This window comes from Crinia signifera, chromosome 2 (assembly GCF_055691185.1).
Source record: "Crinia signifera chromosome 2, ASM5569118v1, whole genome shotgun sequence".
In the NCBI taxonomy this organism is placed as follows: Eukaryota; Metazoa; Chordata; class Amphibia; order Anura; family Myobatrachidae; genus Crinia; species Crinia signifera.
In genome coordinates this window covers 102,303,814-102,322,401 of record NC_139218.1, presented here as the reverse complement: position 1 = coordinate 102,322,401, position 18,588 = coordinate 102,303,814, and the positions used below count along the sequence as shown (strand labels likewise).

Below are 18,588 nucleotides of genomic sequence, written 5' to 3'. Positions count from 1 at the left end.
TATGTGCAAATGGAAATAACAATAAAACTTAACTTTTAATTGAAAGCTTGATTAATAAAAAAGTTCAAATAACAATATCAACACACCGTTAATGCGATTATTGGGGGGTACCAGACGCGATGGACTCCCGCCACTAATTGTGGCAATATCAGACAGTAATAATTGATACAAGAGCGAAAATGTTTAGATAAGATTGTTTGCCTAGACCCGATTTTTATATATAATATACGGTATCGGCAATCGGACAAGACACAGGTCACTGTGCACCACCATTAAATTATCGACCCCAGTGTCGGCAGAGATGGGTATGGACAGTTGGGGCAAGAGAGGAAAAGAGAAGGGAGGGGTTTAAGATAATTGTGGCTGCACCTCAACAGAGTTAACAGGCGTACTGCCCCAGTGGATGAATACAGCACTAGATATTCCCTATAGGTCCCCCATATAGGTACTTATCCAGCCTCTCACTGCTTAGCTTCTGTGTTCGGATGGTTTACAGGCGGTCCAGTGAAGTATGGCTGTATGGCCCTTGCTGGTTACTTCCGGTGTCAATTCGAAGGGTGAGCCAAGGTGAGCTTCTGCTGTCCAAACCGTTCAGATCGGAGCAGACCTGTTGCTCAAATAGCATTGCAGGAGTGCTTGTGCTGGCTGGGTGGATGAGAGAGCCACGAAAAGATGGATAGCTTAGTGGTAAAAGGTGCTAACAAACAGGACCCTCATCTCTGCTGTCAAATATCATGCTAGCATCGGATGATTTGATGAGAGTCAGAGGATCATGCGATAGCTCCTCTAAAATGAAAGGGGAGAGATGAGGAATAGGTGCCCTTGGTGCTTGAAGACAATAGGTTTTATACACAAACGGAGGTTAATTATGGAGGAAAAAGTTTTTTTGTAAATGTACCCACGGTCCCTAGATAGAAGGGAAATCGGTCCCTAGTGTCAGTGTATATGTTACAAAAGACACCAGAAGCACACCGGGGAATCCGGTTATTGATTGGGATGATTCGGGCTGAGAATAATGGTTAATTCACAGGGGTGACCAAGCTTACGCGAAACACGTGTTAGGACGCACGTGGTCAGGCCCACCGCCCCCACCAGTGCCGGCTAACAACTCCATACTGAGACGGAGTTGTCCTCCAGCTGTCCCGCTGTCATCATATGCACGGCGCCTCAGTGCGCACCACACGGCTTGCATTCACTGCAGCCTTCCTGCATAAGCGTTCCTGCCTTGGACTTACTTCCCATTTGTGAACAGTGTCCTCCCCACCGGCCGTAGCCGGCGCAGGTAACGGGGGTAAACCCCCTCATACCCTGGTCTCACCAGCATTTACTAATTATATTATTATCTTTATATCCACTGTAAAATTGGAAATTGTGAAACGTGGGACCCTCTGCAGTTAGACTGCAACAGTCAGTGTGGCTTCAACTAGCACTACCTCCATAATTATCAAGCTTGTACTTTATATATGTCTATAAGTATATTTAGCATAATATTCACCTCTTAACTGCTACAGTTGCATTTTCCCATTACATATGTGCGTGCTGTTAACCCTGCATACCTTGCGACAGTCTATATATATACTTCCTCTAAGTGCTATACCTATTTGTGATCTTGACTAGCACCATTTGTATCACTATCCTGTTTATGCACTATATGTGTCTATAGGGTATTCAGCTGAACATTAACCTCTGAACTGCTAGTGTTACATTTATAAATTACATATGTGCATGTAATTAACCCTGCATATTTGGTGACAGCTAATACATTGCTAATACCTATTTGTGATCCTCACTAACCCTCCACTCATGTTCAGCATTGTGGACATTTGACACCCATAATACCTGTTTAATCAGTGTTTGATTACATCTGTATGGTCTGTTGGGAGACCTCACACTTTCTATTAAGTTGTGTGTATACCTATTACTTTACAGAATTTTAAGGACTGAATTAACCATTATTCTCAGCCCGAATCATCCCAATCAATAACCGGATTCCCCGGTGTGCTTCTGGTGTCTTTTGTAACATATACACTGACACTAGGGACCGATTTCCCTTCTATCTAGGGACCGTGGGTACATTTACAAAAAAACTTTTTCCTCCATAATTAACCTCCGTTTGTGTATAAAACCTATTGTCTTCAAGCACCAAGGGCACCTATTCCTCATCTCTCCCCTTTCATTTTAGAGGAGCTATCGCATGATCCTCTGACTCTCATCAAATCATCCGATGCTAGCATGATATTTGACAGCAGAGATGAGGGTCCTGTTTGTTAGCACCTTTTACCACTAAGCTATCCATCTTTTCGTGGCTCTCTCATCCACCCAGCCAGCACAAGCACTCCTGCAATGCTATTTGAGCAACAGGTCTGCTCCGATCTGAACGGTTTGGACAGCAGAAGCTCACCTTGGCTCACCCTTCGAATTGACACCGGAAGTAACCAGCAAGGGCCATACAGCCATACTTCACTGGACCGCCTGTAAACCATCCGAACACAGAAGCTAAGCAGTGAGAGGCTGGATAAGTACCTATATGGGGGACCTATAGGGAATATCTAGTGCTGTATTCATCCACTGGGGCAGTACGCCTGTTAACTCTGTTGAGGTGCAGCCACAATTATCTTAAACCCCTCCCTTCTCTTTTCCTCTCTTGCCCCAACTGTCCATACCCATCTCTGCCGACACTGGGGTCGATAATTTAATGGTGGTGCACAGTGACCTGTGTCTTGTCCGATTGCCGATACCGTATATTATATATAAAAATCGGGTCTAGGCAAACAATCTTATCTAAACATTTTCGCTCTTGTATCAATTATTACTGTCTGATATTGCCACAATTAGTGGCGGGAGTCCATCGCGTCTGGTACCCCCCAATAATCGCATTAACGGTGTGTTGATATTGTTATTTGAACTTTTTTATTAATCAAGCTTTCAATTAAAAGTTAAGTTTTATTGTTATTTCCATTTGCACATACATCCAATTTTTTATCTTTTCAAGTGTGCCCCAAAAACCCTGTTGGTTCTTCTTTAGCCCTCTTCTAGGCTACTCCATTTTCAGTTTATATTCTGAACTCTTTTTTGGGAGCACCACCAACCAGTAAAATTAGCCTGTCGGGGTCCTTCCCGCATGGCCCTTTTCCTTATGTTGGTTTACCTTAATTTACTACATTAAAATTATACCCATTAATTCTTCTCCTTAAGCCTGTGCCAGCCCAACCCCTATCTCAATCCCATTTTTTTCTTTCAAAAAGAAAAATTGCTTTATACCAAAAAAGCTTCTTTTGTTTTATTCCCATCCTGATTATAACTAATGCAGTTGTTGAATTCCATTGGGATTGGGAAGCATTTCAGCATAACTAGTTAAATAGAGCTGTACAACTTGCATCATCTAAAGCCCCCACATCAGCAGTTTGGTAATATATGAAGGATTATTTAATGTGGATCCCGACTGAGTAGCAGCTAATCAGACATCAATTCGCCAGTCGGAAATCCATGTTCCGACTGTTGAAAATCTTTTGACAGTCGGAATAGTTGTAGTTATCTAATCCATAGCTGAAGCGTATTCCATAGTGCATATCAAAACCGCACGGGTTTCAAAGTAGTCTGAATCGGCTGCATTGAATAGATGTGTGCTGATATCTCTACACATTAAATACCCCCCATGTCTTCAAAGTGGTTATCTTTAGTGAGCTAATGTCTTTGATACCCTGTTATCTTTGATACTATGGGGTAGATTTACTATTCGGTGATCAGTGGAATATGCGCTATCCCCATGCGTTATGGCAGGAGATATGCTTCCCCTGATCTATGACACCACAATGCGGGTGTTTCCTTGGACACCGGTGCGGCGGAGGAGGCTTAACGCAGCGACGATATTTTAAAAAGTACCTGCGTCTTACCGGTTGTATTATCCAGTGATGTGGGGCTTCGTTCCTTATGTAGCCCTGTCCTGGATCGCCAGCGACTCCTACATCTATTGTTCAGCGATGTCTGCTGGTCTCCGGCGTCTTCAAATTAAAACAGCGCATGTTAATATTTACCCGGCGCATGCACAGTTTTAATTTTGAAGATGAGGGAGACCAGCAAGCAGCGCTGAGCATTGAACACAACTGCACATGCGCCAAGGACACAGCAAACCAGCGCATGCCCAGTACTACAACTCAGGAAGGAGCGCACAGCTGTAAGTCACCAATATGTTTTTATTAATCAGAAACTCAACGCTAAATAAATAAAGACTCGGACCACTGTATAGATTGTAAAAAATTGAGGTCACAGCCTGAATTTATTATAATCTAATAGCTGGAATGTAAGAATTGGTTAAAAAAGGTGGCCAAGAAGCATGGCCCCTCGGCAATAGCCTATGTATAACTAAATAAATTGGCATGGACATTTCCACGCCCTGCATAACATTACAGAGTTGCTCCATTTCCCCTTCATTGGCAAAGTACTGATCCCTCCGTAAGATGGCGACCTGGTCCTCCCCTAAGGTAGTGACCGACTCTCCTCTCCCAAAGGGAAATGCTAGTCAATCTTTAGCCACTGAGGAGCCATGCTCTGTGCCAACACAAAGGCCTACAAAGAAGTCCGAAGTACGCCACCTAAACATTCAACCATCCCTATCCAGCACCCCCAACAGGGCTGTGACAAACAACTTCATTGCCTCCTTGTTTAGATTAACTCCATCTGCACTATACAGCTCCACTGCCTCATACTTAATCCCTGGGTGCCTAATCACGAAACCTCCAATGCTCACCACGTGTAGACACTGCTGCATTAAGCTTCCTCCTGACTCTATCCAAAGCAGCACCTCCTTGTGAGCCTTTCCATACCCTCCTTGGAATCACTTCTGACCAAAATAACTTCACCTCCGACCACCTTTCCCTTATCTTCTGCAAATCTTCTTTTATAGCCCTAATCAATTCAACACCCTTGCATGACCCGAAGTCATTGCCTCCGGCGTGAATAGTCAGAACATCTGGGGCCCCCCATTTTTTGATTTCCAATATCCTATACCAACAAAGCCCTTTAACTCCAATTCATTTTTCATTACGTGCACCCCTAGCTCTAGCCTCATGCTTTCCTGCCCAATAAAAGAGTGTCCTACAATCCACACCCTACCCACCACATCAGCCGGACCTATAACAAAAATGATAATCGATATCATTAGAAACTTATCATAACTTAAATTGAAAGAACAGCAACTAGCCAGGGTATAGGTAAACTTATGCTGGGTACACACCAGCACGCTGCTGCTCGTGAGCGTGTCGTCACAGGAACGTATGACCCGCTCACGAGCTGACGGAGCCGCCAACCGCACCGAAAAAGCGCCTCATTCTAATAGATTGTAAGCTTGCAGCAGGGCCCTCTAACCTCCAAGTCTGTCTGTTACCCAGTTTGTTTTATCACTGTCTACTATTGTAAAGCGCAACGGAATCTGCTGCGCTATATAAGAAACTGCAAATAAATAAATGTGATGTGATTGTGACCCGCACCCACTACAATGGTCGTTTCTGAGATCCCACCTGCAGCAGGTAGGATCTCAGAAAAAAACCTAACGATCTGCGGGGACGCGCATCGGATCGCATCAAAATGGCCCAAAACATGGCTGATTTACATACAATCGGTCGAGATTGTATATAAAGTGGCTCGTTGTGGGCCGTTTCGTCCCCCACATTAGTTATTTAGGCAACCCTCGATGGATGTGAACTACACAAAACCTCAGATTTTAAGAGGAAAAAAGTGAAATGCCATCCAAACCCCCTTGATGAAGGCACGTAGCTTAATGCCCTGGATTACCTGAAGAACAAACTCTCAAGGAGCGCTCGCTCTATAATTTATCCCCCTTAAGTACGCCTTATAATGTGCCGTCTTCCAGCGGCCTAAATGCTTTATGGAGTCCACCGAGCTGCCTGCTGCCGCTGCGCAAGTGCGTACCATACTCCTCAATCGGCAAACCCAGAGCCACTAAACCTTTACTAAACACGCTGGAAAACTGGAATTTTGTTAAAGGGGTTTCATCCCTATGAATTAACCACTGAGCTCCACCTGCTGGCCTAACCCTAGCATATCTATTTGCTAATTCAACCAGGCAAATTTCTTTCCTATCACCCGCTTTAATTGAAATCCAACGCCCTCTACCTAATTGGTCCGTCTTCGAACTCTGAATCTTTATTAAAATAAGATCCCTCTTTATCAAAAAAAATTGTCCTTAAGAACTCCAGTAATGCGGCAAGACTTATTCTTTGCAACTAACTCACCGACCATGAATGCTCCAAAAAATGCTAGAACAAATGCTAAACCAAAAAGCGCGGCTTCATATGCATCTACCGCTACATCAGATACTGCTGTAACTAAATTCTGTAGTAAACTTAAATCAATAGGCCTTCTCAAATTGTCTTCCAACCTCTGCTCCCTAGCCCAACCTTTTAACACTTTGGACAATAAAAATGACTTCATTGAATCCCTCAGACCCTTTAATTTGGAAAAATATGCAATTCCTGCTAACACGCCCGACATCGCTACTTTAGATCTCCCCTCCTCATGGCAAGCCCAAGCTCTAAAATGGCATCATCTTGACACTTACCCTCACCCCACCCTGCAGTAAATGCGGACCACTCATTCCAAGCCGCTGAATAGGATTTCAGCATGCTTGGGGCAAACACATTCAGGGCTAAGCCTTCAATGCCAGCTCGATCTGCCATAAATGAACAGTACATGACAAACCATAAAGATCGGCTGCCAGAGCGAGCCTCCTAAATCTATCCCACTGGAATCTATACAAAGAGTCTGCTATCTCATTATCCACCCCTGGTACATGCTTTGCAGAGAATGAGATATTCTCTTGCAAACAACGAAGAATGAGATGCCTAAGCTAACGCATAGCCATGGGGCAATCGGACACCCAGGTTGTCACACCAAAAAGTTAAATTATCGCCGGATATTTGTACTGCCCACAATTCTACCGCTAGAATTATTAGGAACAGCTCCAGCAACAACATATTACCTGTGTCACCCTGTGCCTACAAGATTCCGGCCATGCCTCAGTGCACCATTGCCCTTTAAAGAATGTACCAAACCCAATTGACCCTGAGGCATCAGTAAACAACTAAAGTTCTGCATTTCCCACTACTTTCTGCTAAATTATAACACCATTAAACTCCTGAACAAACCTAAGCCAGACTTCCAAATCCTCTTTTAGCTCCCGAGAAATTCTAACTAAATGATGAGGTTTCTTCACCCCTGCTGTGGCCCTTTCCATCCTACGGCAAAATACTCTTCCCATCGGGATTACCCTACAAGCAATCCCAACAAAGATTGTAACTGCCTAATGAAACTTTCTTCACTGACATGAGTGCCTCCAACTGCTCTTTCAAATGGTTGACCTTCTCTTCCAGTAGCCTACACACACCCAATTCTGTGTCTTTCTATTTATTTATTTATTAACAGTTTCTTATATAGCGCATACAAATTCCGCAGCGCTTTACAGAGCATAGTTATGAGCAAACACACATAACAAATTGCACGACAAGACCGTTTAGGAAAAGTATATGGTAAATATGGATAGTTGGATCAGGAGACAGGACACTGAAGCAATCATCAGGGTGACAGATGTTTATATATTCTAAGAAAGGCACATGAGGAGAGAGGGCCCTGCCCGTGAGAGTTTACATTCTAAAGGGGAGGGTTAGACAGACAGTGGTAACACATACCTAAGTATGACAATCTAGTGACAGGGCCCTCCGTCTTTTCTTCAGCGATAGGGACCCTTAACACCGTAAACAGCGCCTGGGCTGAAAAAAGCAATTCTTCACACACCTCACTACCAGCTGGACCTATGAGCAGAAAATCATCCATCCAATTACACATTGCTGCCAACAACCAGCCTTAATGCATCATTGTAAAAAACTGCTGAAACATTAAAAAAACGAACATGATGCAGAGCAACCCATCTGTAAACATTTGTTGACATATAATTTACCTTCCACTTTAAAACAACTCTGGGTGTAAAGGTAGAATTCTGAATGCCGACACTACATCAACCTTAGCCAGACGTGCTCCTTTTGCCATATATCTGTACTTAGCTCAACGCATGCTCAAACGACTCATAATGAACACTATAAACCCCTTGGTCAAGAGCATCATTTACTGACCCTCCCTCCGGATATGACAAATGCTGTATCAACCTATACTTCCCAGGTTCCTTCTTGGGCACAACCCCTAGCGGAGAAATGCAAAGATTTGCAATTGGAGGCTCCTTGAAAGGTCCAATCATCCTACCCAATCTCACCTCTTTGTCCACTGTTTTTCTCACTACCTCTGGGAAATCCCTAGCTGACTTCAAATTCCTATTGGCCAATACAACCACCCTATCCACTATTGGCAAACGAACACCTGCTGAAAACCCATCTAATAAAAAGGTTGCCTCCTCCCTAAGAGGGATAGAGCCTCAACCATCGCTTTTAACTCCTATAATTTAATTGGGGACCCTGCCCTGCCTTGCCTAACGCTAGGCCTAGGTTCACCTCACCCTGCTGCCTGCCCACCTGCTCTTGTACATTCCTTTGCTGCATGGTTCCCACTGCACAGCATGCAGACATGTCTATATTTGCAGCTCACCCCTCTTGCGCTTTGTTTTATGCATAGCACTTTCCTTTCCCGGGCACATTGTACCCGGGTATGCCAAGAAAAGGCTACCTACGCCCTAGCACTACTTCTGCCGCCACCCGTGTCTGCTGGATCACCTCCAGCCAGACCTCTACATCCTTAAATCCAAAGCTAAAAACCTTCTGCCCATCCTGCTTCTTTCTAAACAATTCGTCATACTGCTTCCATGCATTTACTCTACCTGTTACATACATATTATGTACCAAGTGAAAATATTTAAACATGTTTAAAGACTCAGATGTCCTAGTCTCAATATAACATGCAGCAAATAAGTGCACACCTGCAAGCCAATTCGAATAACTCCTCCTAGCCTCTTCCGCTACTGGGCCGCTTGCCTTTGCTGCATCCAACACTTTTGCTTCCTGCGTAATAGTAAACATGTCCACAAAACGTCCTATCTTTTATTATTTCCCTAATTTTAGACTTAACCCCCCTTAAAATGGCTGTATTCGAACAGTGCACGGCTAGCTACGCTCCTGGATCCTCCAGTCCCTTTTCTTTTCCCTTTAAACTGTTGCGCAAAATACTTCATAAGCTTGTGCGGCCTACTATTTGAGCTGGAGGATTCAGTTGAACTATACGAATGTGACCCCCCCCCCCCCCTCTGCCTGCTGCGATAATTGGCTTTTCTCACCTGCTCCAGATGTCGATGGCAGTGCTGACGCTTCTGCTCCAACCAAGTCACTCACCGTGCAGTGCGCCCACTGCGACTTGTCTCAAAGACTCCAAAACTTCTGATATACTCCCCGGTCTGGAGGCTGCCGGAACGACCTGTAATGGAATGCTGACAGAACTCTGGTTCAATATCACTTGCTACAGCCACAGTCTGGCCCGCAGTCAAACTCTCCTCTGGCTCCATGCCCTGCGCAATCTGCTGAGCAGTAGGCAAAACGCTAGGAGGGGGTGGGGGCATCTGCGATTATATATTTTGCTGTGCCACTACCTGCTGATTCTGTACCCCATACATGCCCAGTGGAACTTGTCCGTAGTCTGGGTTAACTGCCCAAACCTGCTGACCTTGATTTCCTGCACCTACATGCTGCCAAGATTGACTTGGCACCTGATAAAGCTGCTGCTGGGTATTAAACCATTGTGGCCAGCTTGCTAACTGACCAGTAATACCCTGCTGGCCATAAACCGTATTAAAATATGGTGACCAGCCAACAGCTGGCTCTGCAGGGGCTGCTGTAGCACTATTTAAACGGCTGCTTAAACCTTGCAAACCTGGAGACTGCACAACTGGTACAGGCCTCTGCAAAAACACAGGAGGTGAAGGTGGTGGAACTAATACAGGCAATGGGGTAAAAGCATCCCTAACTGATTGCGGTGATTGCCAGTCAGCTATTCTGATAGCTGGCTGCCTGCTAACAGGGGACAGGTTCAACAGCTGAACCTGCTGCTGCCCTCTTCAGCTATTGAAGCTGTGGGATTGCTCCCTGATACCTGCTGAATGTCCTCAGACGAAATGTTTGCCAGGGATAAGGGGGCGGGGCTAGTGGCGATACCCTACTCTCAGGCCTTATGCTGTTATTCTCACTAGCGGCTACTGCCACCCTGCCTGCCAACCAAGCCTGCAGGCTGGAAGGAGAGGGGGCTGTGCGCGGCCATTACAGTGCCTGTGTGCTGCACAGGGTGGGCTGCCTAGATCTTATAAAAGGTTATATCTGGAATGCGTCAATGAAATAACAGTTCAAACATAATACACCTTAGAAATAATGACACAAGTGCTGTGTAAAAAAATAAATAAAAAAATAAATAAAAAAGGTATATGAGAAATAAGTTATTTATGACAGTGTCCAGTATGAGTTATTTTCTAGAAATCTATTTTATGTGAGATTTTCATACTTAGCCATGTCTCTGGAATAGCCAGTGAGGTCAAAAACTGTCAAAGTTGGTAGTTTTTCCACCGAACACCCCATTGAATTGATCAGGAAAATTAGCATTACTGTATCCTACTGTGATGCGTGCAGCCATTTCTTACAGTGGCACATTGAGAAAGAATGTACAGATGTAGTGTGCCTTATTTCTAAACTTGCCTGTCTTAAACCCGTATTTCCATGCTTATTGGATTTAATTGCTTCAGAGAGAATTCCTGTCAGCTCAAATTAGATCATAATGTTTTGCTGACATTAATTGCTATAAAAATAGAACATGAATAACAATTGGAATATATCGTGCTATGTGCCATAGCATTTGCTGGTCTATGAAATTATTTAAATCGCATGGACTGTGTGTTGTACTACTCATTTCTAAAATTATTCATTCTACAGCTAACATTACATAACATTTCATGGAATAATCAGTGCAAGTATAATTTCAGGAATCGCTATTAAACTGCTAACTGACTTTTATTCTCTTCCTACAGTATGGATGGAGCGGATTTGTGCTTTGAAATTGTAAAACGAGCTGATGCTGGCTTTGTATACAGTGAAGCTGTTGCCAGGTATGTAACTCACAATATTGGAAATGTTGCTGGCCTTTTAAAACGGTCCAATTTATTTTGCTGCCAGCAAAGTGTATTGAAAAGAGAAATATTAGTATCATAAACTTAAGTATAGCACATTTACTTTTGCTTGGAACGTAAACTAGATTTATTTATACTTATGGTTAAAACAGCCATTTTTTCCTGTTTTTCCAATTTAAGTCTACTCATAATGTACAGATAATACAGTATCGAAATTTGTGCATCTTTATTAATGCATTTTACGAAGCACCAATAAATTTTTATTAAAGCTTTCGCATCAATAAAGGTCATACATGCTATTAAACAAATAAAAGTACATACAATAATTCAAATTTATAATTGTGATATCAAAAGCGCAATGTGCAAGTGATGAAATAGGCTTTTACTGACGGATAGAATAAGACAGGAGATATAATATTTCAATGCAGATCGGTAAAGTGATGCATAGTTTCTATTTTTCCAACTCCTAACCGATGTAACATGGGCCATAAGAGAAATAGTTTCTCTTATGTCCCATGTTACATCGGTTTACTGTTCATGAGTAACATAATAAGGTTTCAAACTATATAGAAACTGTACTCTAAAGGTCCATACACACTGGGTGATTTTGCCCAGCGTGTATGGACAGCGGTGATTGTTTTCATCGCTGGGGGAAATCCGCTCAATGCATACACCCTGAGCCGCTTTCCCCCTGCCCAGCACCGACGGAGAGGGTGGACGGCTTTGCATAGCGCAGAGCTATGCAAAGCCGTCCTCAAAGCCGCTCATCTGCTGGTAATACCAGCAGATGAATGGCTTTCCGGGCGATGATGCTTGAGCGCACATCACCTCTCATCGCCGGGGCCATACAAACTGGGCTGTTTTGAGCTGAATGCCGCTCACACATGCTATTTTGAGCTACTTTCAGCTCGAAGTCGCCAAGTGTGTATGGGCCTTCACTTTCATTAAACTAAACAAATGCAAATATCCCAGAAATCTCAAACCAGATAGGAGTGAGAGGGCCTAACCAGCAGCAGGTCTATATCTTATAAAAGGTTATATCTAGAACGCGTCAATAATAGTTCAAACAAAATACACCTTAGAAATTATGACACAATAAGTGCTGTGTAAAAAAAAAAAAAGAAAAAAAAATATGAGAAATAAGTTTATTTATGACAGTGTCCAGTTTGAGTTATTTTCCAGACAATGTGGAGATAACCTAGTTCTCTTATATAAGCCTTCTGCTGCCCCTACTCACAGAAGGACAGTCTCAGTCCGTCATTTCGGTCCTTTCAGGGTGCTCCAAAGTTCGGAGGGAGACCCAGAGGTTCCTTTGCAGCTGTCATAGAGGCAGGGGAGCTCTTGCCACGTCCTCAAAGCTGCAGATAAGACCGTGACATGACAGACTTCCAGCCTACCTTGGGGATCCCGAGGTAGGAGCCAGTCTGCTGGATTTTTAGGAGAGGTCGTTGCAAGGCTGCACTGGCATCTGGGTTTGAAACATTGTATCCCTAGGATACAAGCTGGAATCTGCTTTCCACCCTCCCAATTGTTTCTTTAGTACAGGCCTTCCGGTCTCGGTAACAAAGAGAAGCAATATACTAATTGCCATCAACAATATTAGAAGCAGGAGTGATAAAGCCAGTTCTAGCAGACCAACAAGGCAATGTTGGCTGTGTGGCTCGGTTTGGCCTATATTAAACTTGAACTCCTTGAACTTGTACAGTATTTCGCCTACCACAAATTCAAGATTGAATCCATCTAGACAATTCTTGCAGGACTAGAACCAAGAGAATTTCTGATCTCCCTGGATATCAAGGCTGAAAACCAATTACCGATTTGGCAGCCGCATCAGGTATTTACAATCCAGGACTGCCAAGAGTTTTTACAAAGATCATGGCCTACATCCGTGGTAGCCAACTCCAGTCCTCAAGAGCTACCAACAGTTCACGTTTTCTAGATCACCTGGCTGGGGCACAGGCGCACTCATTACTAATACCCCTTTCAGACAGAAAAATCCCAAAAACCCAGGTATTTCCTGGATACAAAAACCCGGGTAGAACTAGGCAGCAAGGTGCTGACCCCCTTTCACACAGGAGCAAAAACCCAGGTATTTCCCGTGTCGACCCCTTTCACACAGAAGCTGGATTTTTCCTGCAAAACTCTGTGTCCTAAGAAAAGGACAGTTTTAAAGGCACACAGAGATGAGGTCATCAAAAGTGGGTGGTGACTGCTAACTTCATTGCATTAACCATGGCATGACACAAGGATATGTTGTAAACAAGTTTTATTGTTTTTATATACTGGAAGGTACATGTTACCTCACATGGCTGTCAGTATATTTGCAATGTTCGAGTACACTGTCGCATCTTTGATTGTCCCAGTCATCTGTTTGCCGATATCCTCCTCCCCTCTCACTGCCAGCAGCTCTCACCTCTTGCTTCTACCAGTGGGCCATGCTATCCTTTCTTAAGCTCCCTAATGACCTCAGAGGCCAGCCTCATTGCCATGCCCTCCCAGCCAATCAGAGATGCCCACCAGGAGAGCTAATCAGTGCCTAACAATGTGTAATAATCCCAAAAACCTGGGTCGTTTCCTTTCAGACAGCCGGCGACCCGGGTTTTTGGAATACAGACCCGGGAAAAACCCAGGGAAATTCCTGGGTTGAAGCCCTGGCATTTTAGACCCGGGTTGACCCTTTCAGGCAGAAAAAAACCCCGGGTCTACCCTCCTGGACCAGGGAAATTCCCGGATCTTTTTTTCTGTCTGAAAGGGGTATAACTGGCACATTATACATGATCCACAGGTGGATTTACTTTTCTTATGATTCTGTGAGGTGGAGACCTGGAAAACGTTAACTGTTCATAGCTCTCGAGGATTGGAGTTGGCTATCCCTGGCCTACATGGTCTCATGATTATGACTACAAGGGATTACTATAACCCCATACCTGGATATTCTCTTACTTAAAGGCTTCTTACCAGAAGAAGTTACTAGAGGTTTTCAGGCTTCCTAACATTTCCTTCTCCAGCATGACTGGATATTAAACTTCAAGAATTCACAGCTTCTTCCAGCGCAGAGTCTACTGTTCTTGGGTCTGATCCTGCATATGGTGAATCAAAGGTTTTTCTACCATTAGACAAAATCCACTCCCTGCAGCCCTATGCGTCAGGTGCTACAATGCAGGAGAGTATCTGATGACCATTGTTTTGCCTTTTAGGGAAAATGTTGGCCTCCTTTGAGGCTGTCCCATACAGGTGATTCCTTCTCGCCAATTTCGGTAAGAGCTGCTTAGTCTGTGGATGACATCTTTCGTCATTTGGTGAGATTACCACCGAAAACACATCTTTCTCAATTGGTGGCTGAAAAACCACACACGTGTTACAGGGTTGGAGTTTTTCATTGTTGAACTGGACTGTCTGGACAATGGATGCCAGCTTCAGGCGCTGGGGTGCTGCTGTTGCAACTACCAGTTTCAGGAAAAATGGTCACTTTCCAGATTGCCCATCAACATTCTGGAGCTTTGGCCAATTCACTTAGGGCATTGTCAGGCAGCACATTTCTTGAAGGGGTGAGCTGTCCAGATCCAATTGGACAATGCCACGGCTGTGGCATTGCGTATTCCAGGGAGGAATACGCAGTTGCGCAGCCATGAGAGCAGTTTGCCCAATCTTACTCTGGGTGGTGAAAGATTCAACAGGTTTATCTTCATTCCTGGCGTAGAGAACTGGGAGGCAAACTATCTCAGCCGGCAGAACCCCCACCCAGGAGAGAATGTGCGCTTCAGTCCTCCATCAACCAACTCAGAGATGGGGAGTTCCTCAGATAGACTTAATGGTGTCCAGGCTAAATCACAAACTCCCAGTATAATGCTCAAGGGGGTGTGGTATATTAGCCCGACAGTCGGGATTCCGACAGTCATTAGTGAGACATCGGAATCCCAACTGCACAGCTTGGGGAGCGCAATGAAGCCCCTTGCGGGCTCGCTGCGCTTTCCACGCTGCAGGCATGGTGGCGAGCTGCGCTCGCGACCTATGTTATTCCCTCTCTATGGCCACCTATTTTATTCTCCCTCTATGGGGGTCGTGGACCCCCACGAGGGAGCAGTCGGGATTCCGACTGTCAGGGAGCCATCCGGCACCCGCTCAAGGTACCCAGCGGCGGCAACAGTGGACGTGCTGTCATTTTCATGGGATTACAGTCTCCTCTACCCATTACCACTGACTCTAAGGCTAATGAAACGGGTGAAAAGGGAGTCTGCTTCAGTGATTCTTGTAGCTCCGTTCTAGCCATGCCGAGTGTGGTACACAGACCTGCACCACCTCCCAGGTGATGTACCCTGGTTTCTTCCTCTATAAGATGACCTGCTGCAGCAAGGACAGTTCATCTACCCAGACTTACTGTACCACGTCTTTGTTTAAATGCACTGCTATTGAGTCCACATTGTTGAGGAGGCAGGGTATTCCTAGCTCAGTCACCCCAACCATGCTGAAGGCAAGGAAAAGATGTTAATTCAGCACATTACCATAGAACAAGAAAGTCTTATGTGTTATGGTGCGAGAAGCTTAATCTATCTATGGCAGTATTTACTGTATTTCTCATTCATCCAGCAGGGGACACTGGCGTTCTGCAGTGGGTTTTAGAGCTGAGTTGCTGGGAGCTGTCACACTATAACTTTAAGAAGCTGGCTCCTCCCCTCTAATACCACACAGTCCCCAGTTAGAAAAATTGGGCCGAGGGAGCTGGTCACACAGGAGCCCTGCTCCTACTCTTTTTCTCTTTCTGGTCCTGTACCAGCACATCTGTTAAAGGCACCCGCCCAGACCTGTCATTGTGCCTGCGGCTCCCCCACCAATGGGACCGTCATACACCAGCCTGCCTGCTATTTACAGGACACCGGTGTGCGGTGCTCTGAGCAAATGCAGTGAGCACACTCCCGCACATGCGCAGTCGTTTCCTGTCATCTGGCGCCGCCCCCCACTGGGCACTCGGCTGGTCCTGCACTCGGCGCTGGTGAGTGTGTGTGTGTGTGGGGGGGGGCTAGCGGCATATCTAAGTTGTGGGGGAATGTGTGCGTGCCGGCACTGGGATTTAGGCGCGGTGGTGCTCACGTGGCCGGCACCATTTTGTTGATTCATAATGCCATGGGGGATGCTTTACATGCAGGCCTTTTAATTATATAATTAATACTTTATGCTGTCACTTCCTTCATTTTAGGAGTGTACAGCTTGAAGGTGACTCTACAAAAGCCCCTTTGGTTCTCAAGCGTCTAGCAGGGGATATATATAATATATATATATCTCTATCATTAGAGTTATATCTTAGGGATGGGCTTTAATTGAGGGGTTTAGGCTTTGTCTTCCCTCTGGTGCCCTACAGTCTCCTGGACCAGTCGCACTTCCTTCTTGTGTGATTGCGTGTGGGTGTCCATTTCCTGTTAATTAATTAAATTAGTTGATTGATTGTGTTGCTGTAATTGTGTGCCTTGTAATGATGGGCAAGGCAACTTCTACCAAAGCCTCTCAGAAGGCATTTGTGTGCTGTTCATGTGGGACAAAATTCTCCCAATTATCTGCTGATGGCAAGGTCACTACTTGTGATGCCTGCCTTGGATCCCAGGCGCCGACCGAACCTCCTTCAGTTACCCCACCATGGTAGGGGCTATGTCATTGGACGGTCATTGGAACCGTCTGAAGCTCGTTCAGCTCAACCAGTGTGGCCCTCTACTCTGGCAAAGTCTATGGACACCCTGGTCACCTCTGTGGTTGTTGGCCCAAATTGGAGAAGGTACAGTCAGACAACGTAACGGCTGTCACCTATATAAACCGACCGGTAGGAACAAAGCCGAAACGCAATGAAGGAGGTCTCCAGAATTCTTGGTTGGGCCAAAAAGTAGGATGTGATACTCATGGCCGTTTACCTTCCAGGAATCTGCAATTGGGAAGCCGACTTTCTCAGCAGACAGAAATTACACCCCAGAGAGTGGGCACTTCACCCTGAGGTCTTTCAACAGATTGTCAGGCGGTGGGGCCTCCCTCAGGTAGACCTCATGGCCTCTCGCCACAACCACCAGCTTCCTCTCTACGTCTCCAGGACGAGAGATGCAGCGGCTTACGCAGTAGACGCACTGGAGATTCTTGGACATTCCAGTTCGTTTACCTGTTTTCTCCAATACCACTTCTCGGAAGGGTTCTAAAAAAGCTAAGGTGGGAACACGTGTAGGCTCCGTTGATCGCTCCGTTTTGGCCCCGACGGAGTTGGTTCTCTGACCTCCCAGAGCCTTCTTGTGGACAAACCATGGATTCTTCAGGACAGGCCGAACCTTCTACTGCAAGGTCCCTTCCTTCACCCCGCCCTCAAACCCCTTTGTTTGACGGCGTGGCTATTGAGGCTGATGTCCTGAGGAAGAAGGGCATTCCTTCCTCGGTCGTTCCTACCATGCTCAAAGCTCGCAAGCTGGTATCTGCCGCTCATTATCACCGCATATGGCTATCGTACCACCACTGGTGTTCCAGCCGGGGTTATCCTTTCTGATCTTTTCACTTGCCTCGACCTGCTCTGGTTTCTAAAATCTGGTTTAGATGCGGGCCTTCACCTCAGGTCATTAAATGTCCAGGTTTCAGCCCTGTCAGTGCTCTTTCAAAGGAAACTGGCACTTCTGCCTGTGAGTCAAACCTTTTTCCAAAGGGTGGCCAGGGTTCAGCCCCCCTTTGTACCTCCCACACCTCAGTGGGACTTGAATTTGGTTCTTTCTTTTCTCCAGTCGAAGATGTTTGAACCACTAGAGACGGTTGATTTGAAATTCTTAACCTGGAAACCGGTCACCCTTCTGGCCTTGTCCTCTGCAAGATGGCTGTCTGAACTGGGAGCCCTTTCATGCAGATCCCCGTTTCTTGTGTTTAATTTTGACAGGGTGGAGCTTCGAACACGAGAGTCCTTTTTGCCAAAAGTGGTTACATCTAGTGCCTCCTATCTCTCGTGGGACTTCTTGGTAGGCTCGGCGCCTCTACCTCGCAGCTGTGTAGGGTGGCTACTTGGTCTTCTGCTCACACCTTTGTCAAATTTTATAAGTTCGATACATTCACCTCTTCCTTTGCGGATTTTGGTCATTTTGTATTGCAGGACCCCACGAGCACTCCCTCCTAGGGGGATATCTTTGGACTTTAATACCAAATTTGACTTTGGTACCTACTGGTAATTCCCTTTCTCTGAATCTGCAGGGGTCACTGGCCTCCCTCCTTGCTTATGTTGCCTACCGGTCATTGCTTGGTGTACATTGTTCATGTTTGTCTTGTCTCCTGGTGTCCTCCTCTCCATACCAATTTTCCTAACTTGGGATTGTGGGGTATTAGAGGGGAGGAGCAAGCTTCTTAAAGTTCTAGTATGCCAGCAACCCAGCTCTATAACCCACTGTAGAACGCCGGTGTCCCCTGTGGATTCAGAGGAACGGAATTACCGGTAGGTACCAAATTTCTATTTTCGGTTACTG

At 45.3% G+C, this 18,588-nt stretch overlaps 1 protein-coding gene across 13 annotated transcripts in view; it reads left to right on the top strand.

Moving 5' to 3' along the window:
* CASK (calcium/calmodulin dependent serine protein kinase) overlaps positions 1-18,588 on the top strand; it is a 318,758-nt gene that overhangs the window by 89,191 nt on the left and 210,979 nt on the right. For all 13 annotated transcript variants that reach the window (XM_083172661.1, XM_083172652.1, XM_083172659.1 and 10 more), the window contains exon 4: positions 11,024-11,101. In XM_083172661.1, the coding sequence (XP_083028787.1) occupies positions 11,024-11,101 (78 nt within the window). The remainder of the gene's footprint in view (positions 1-11,023; positions 11,102-18,588) is intronic.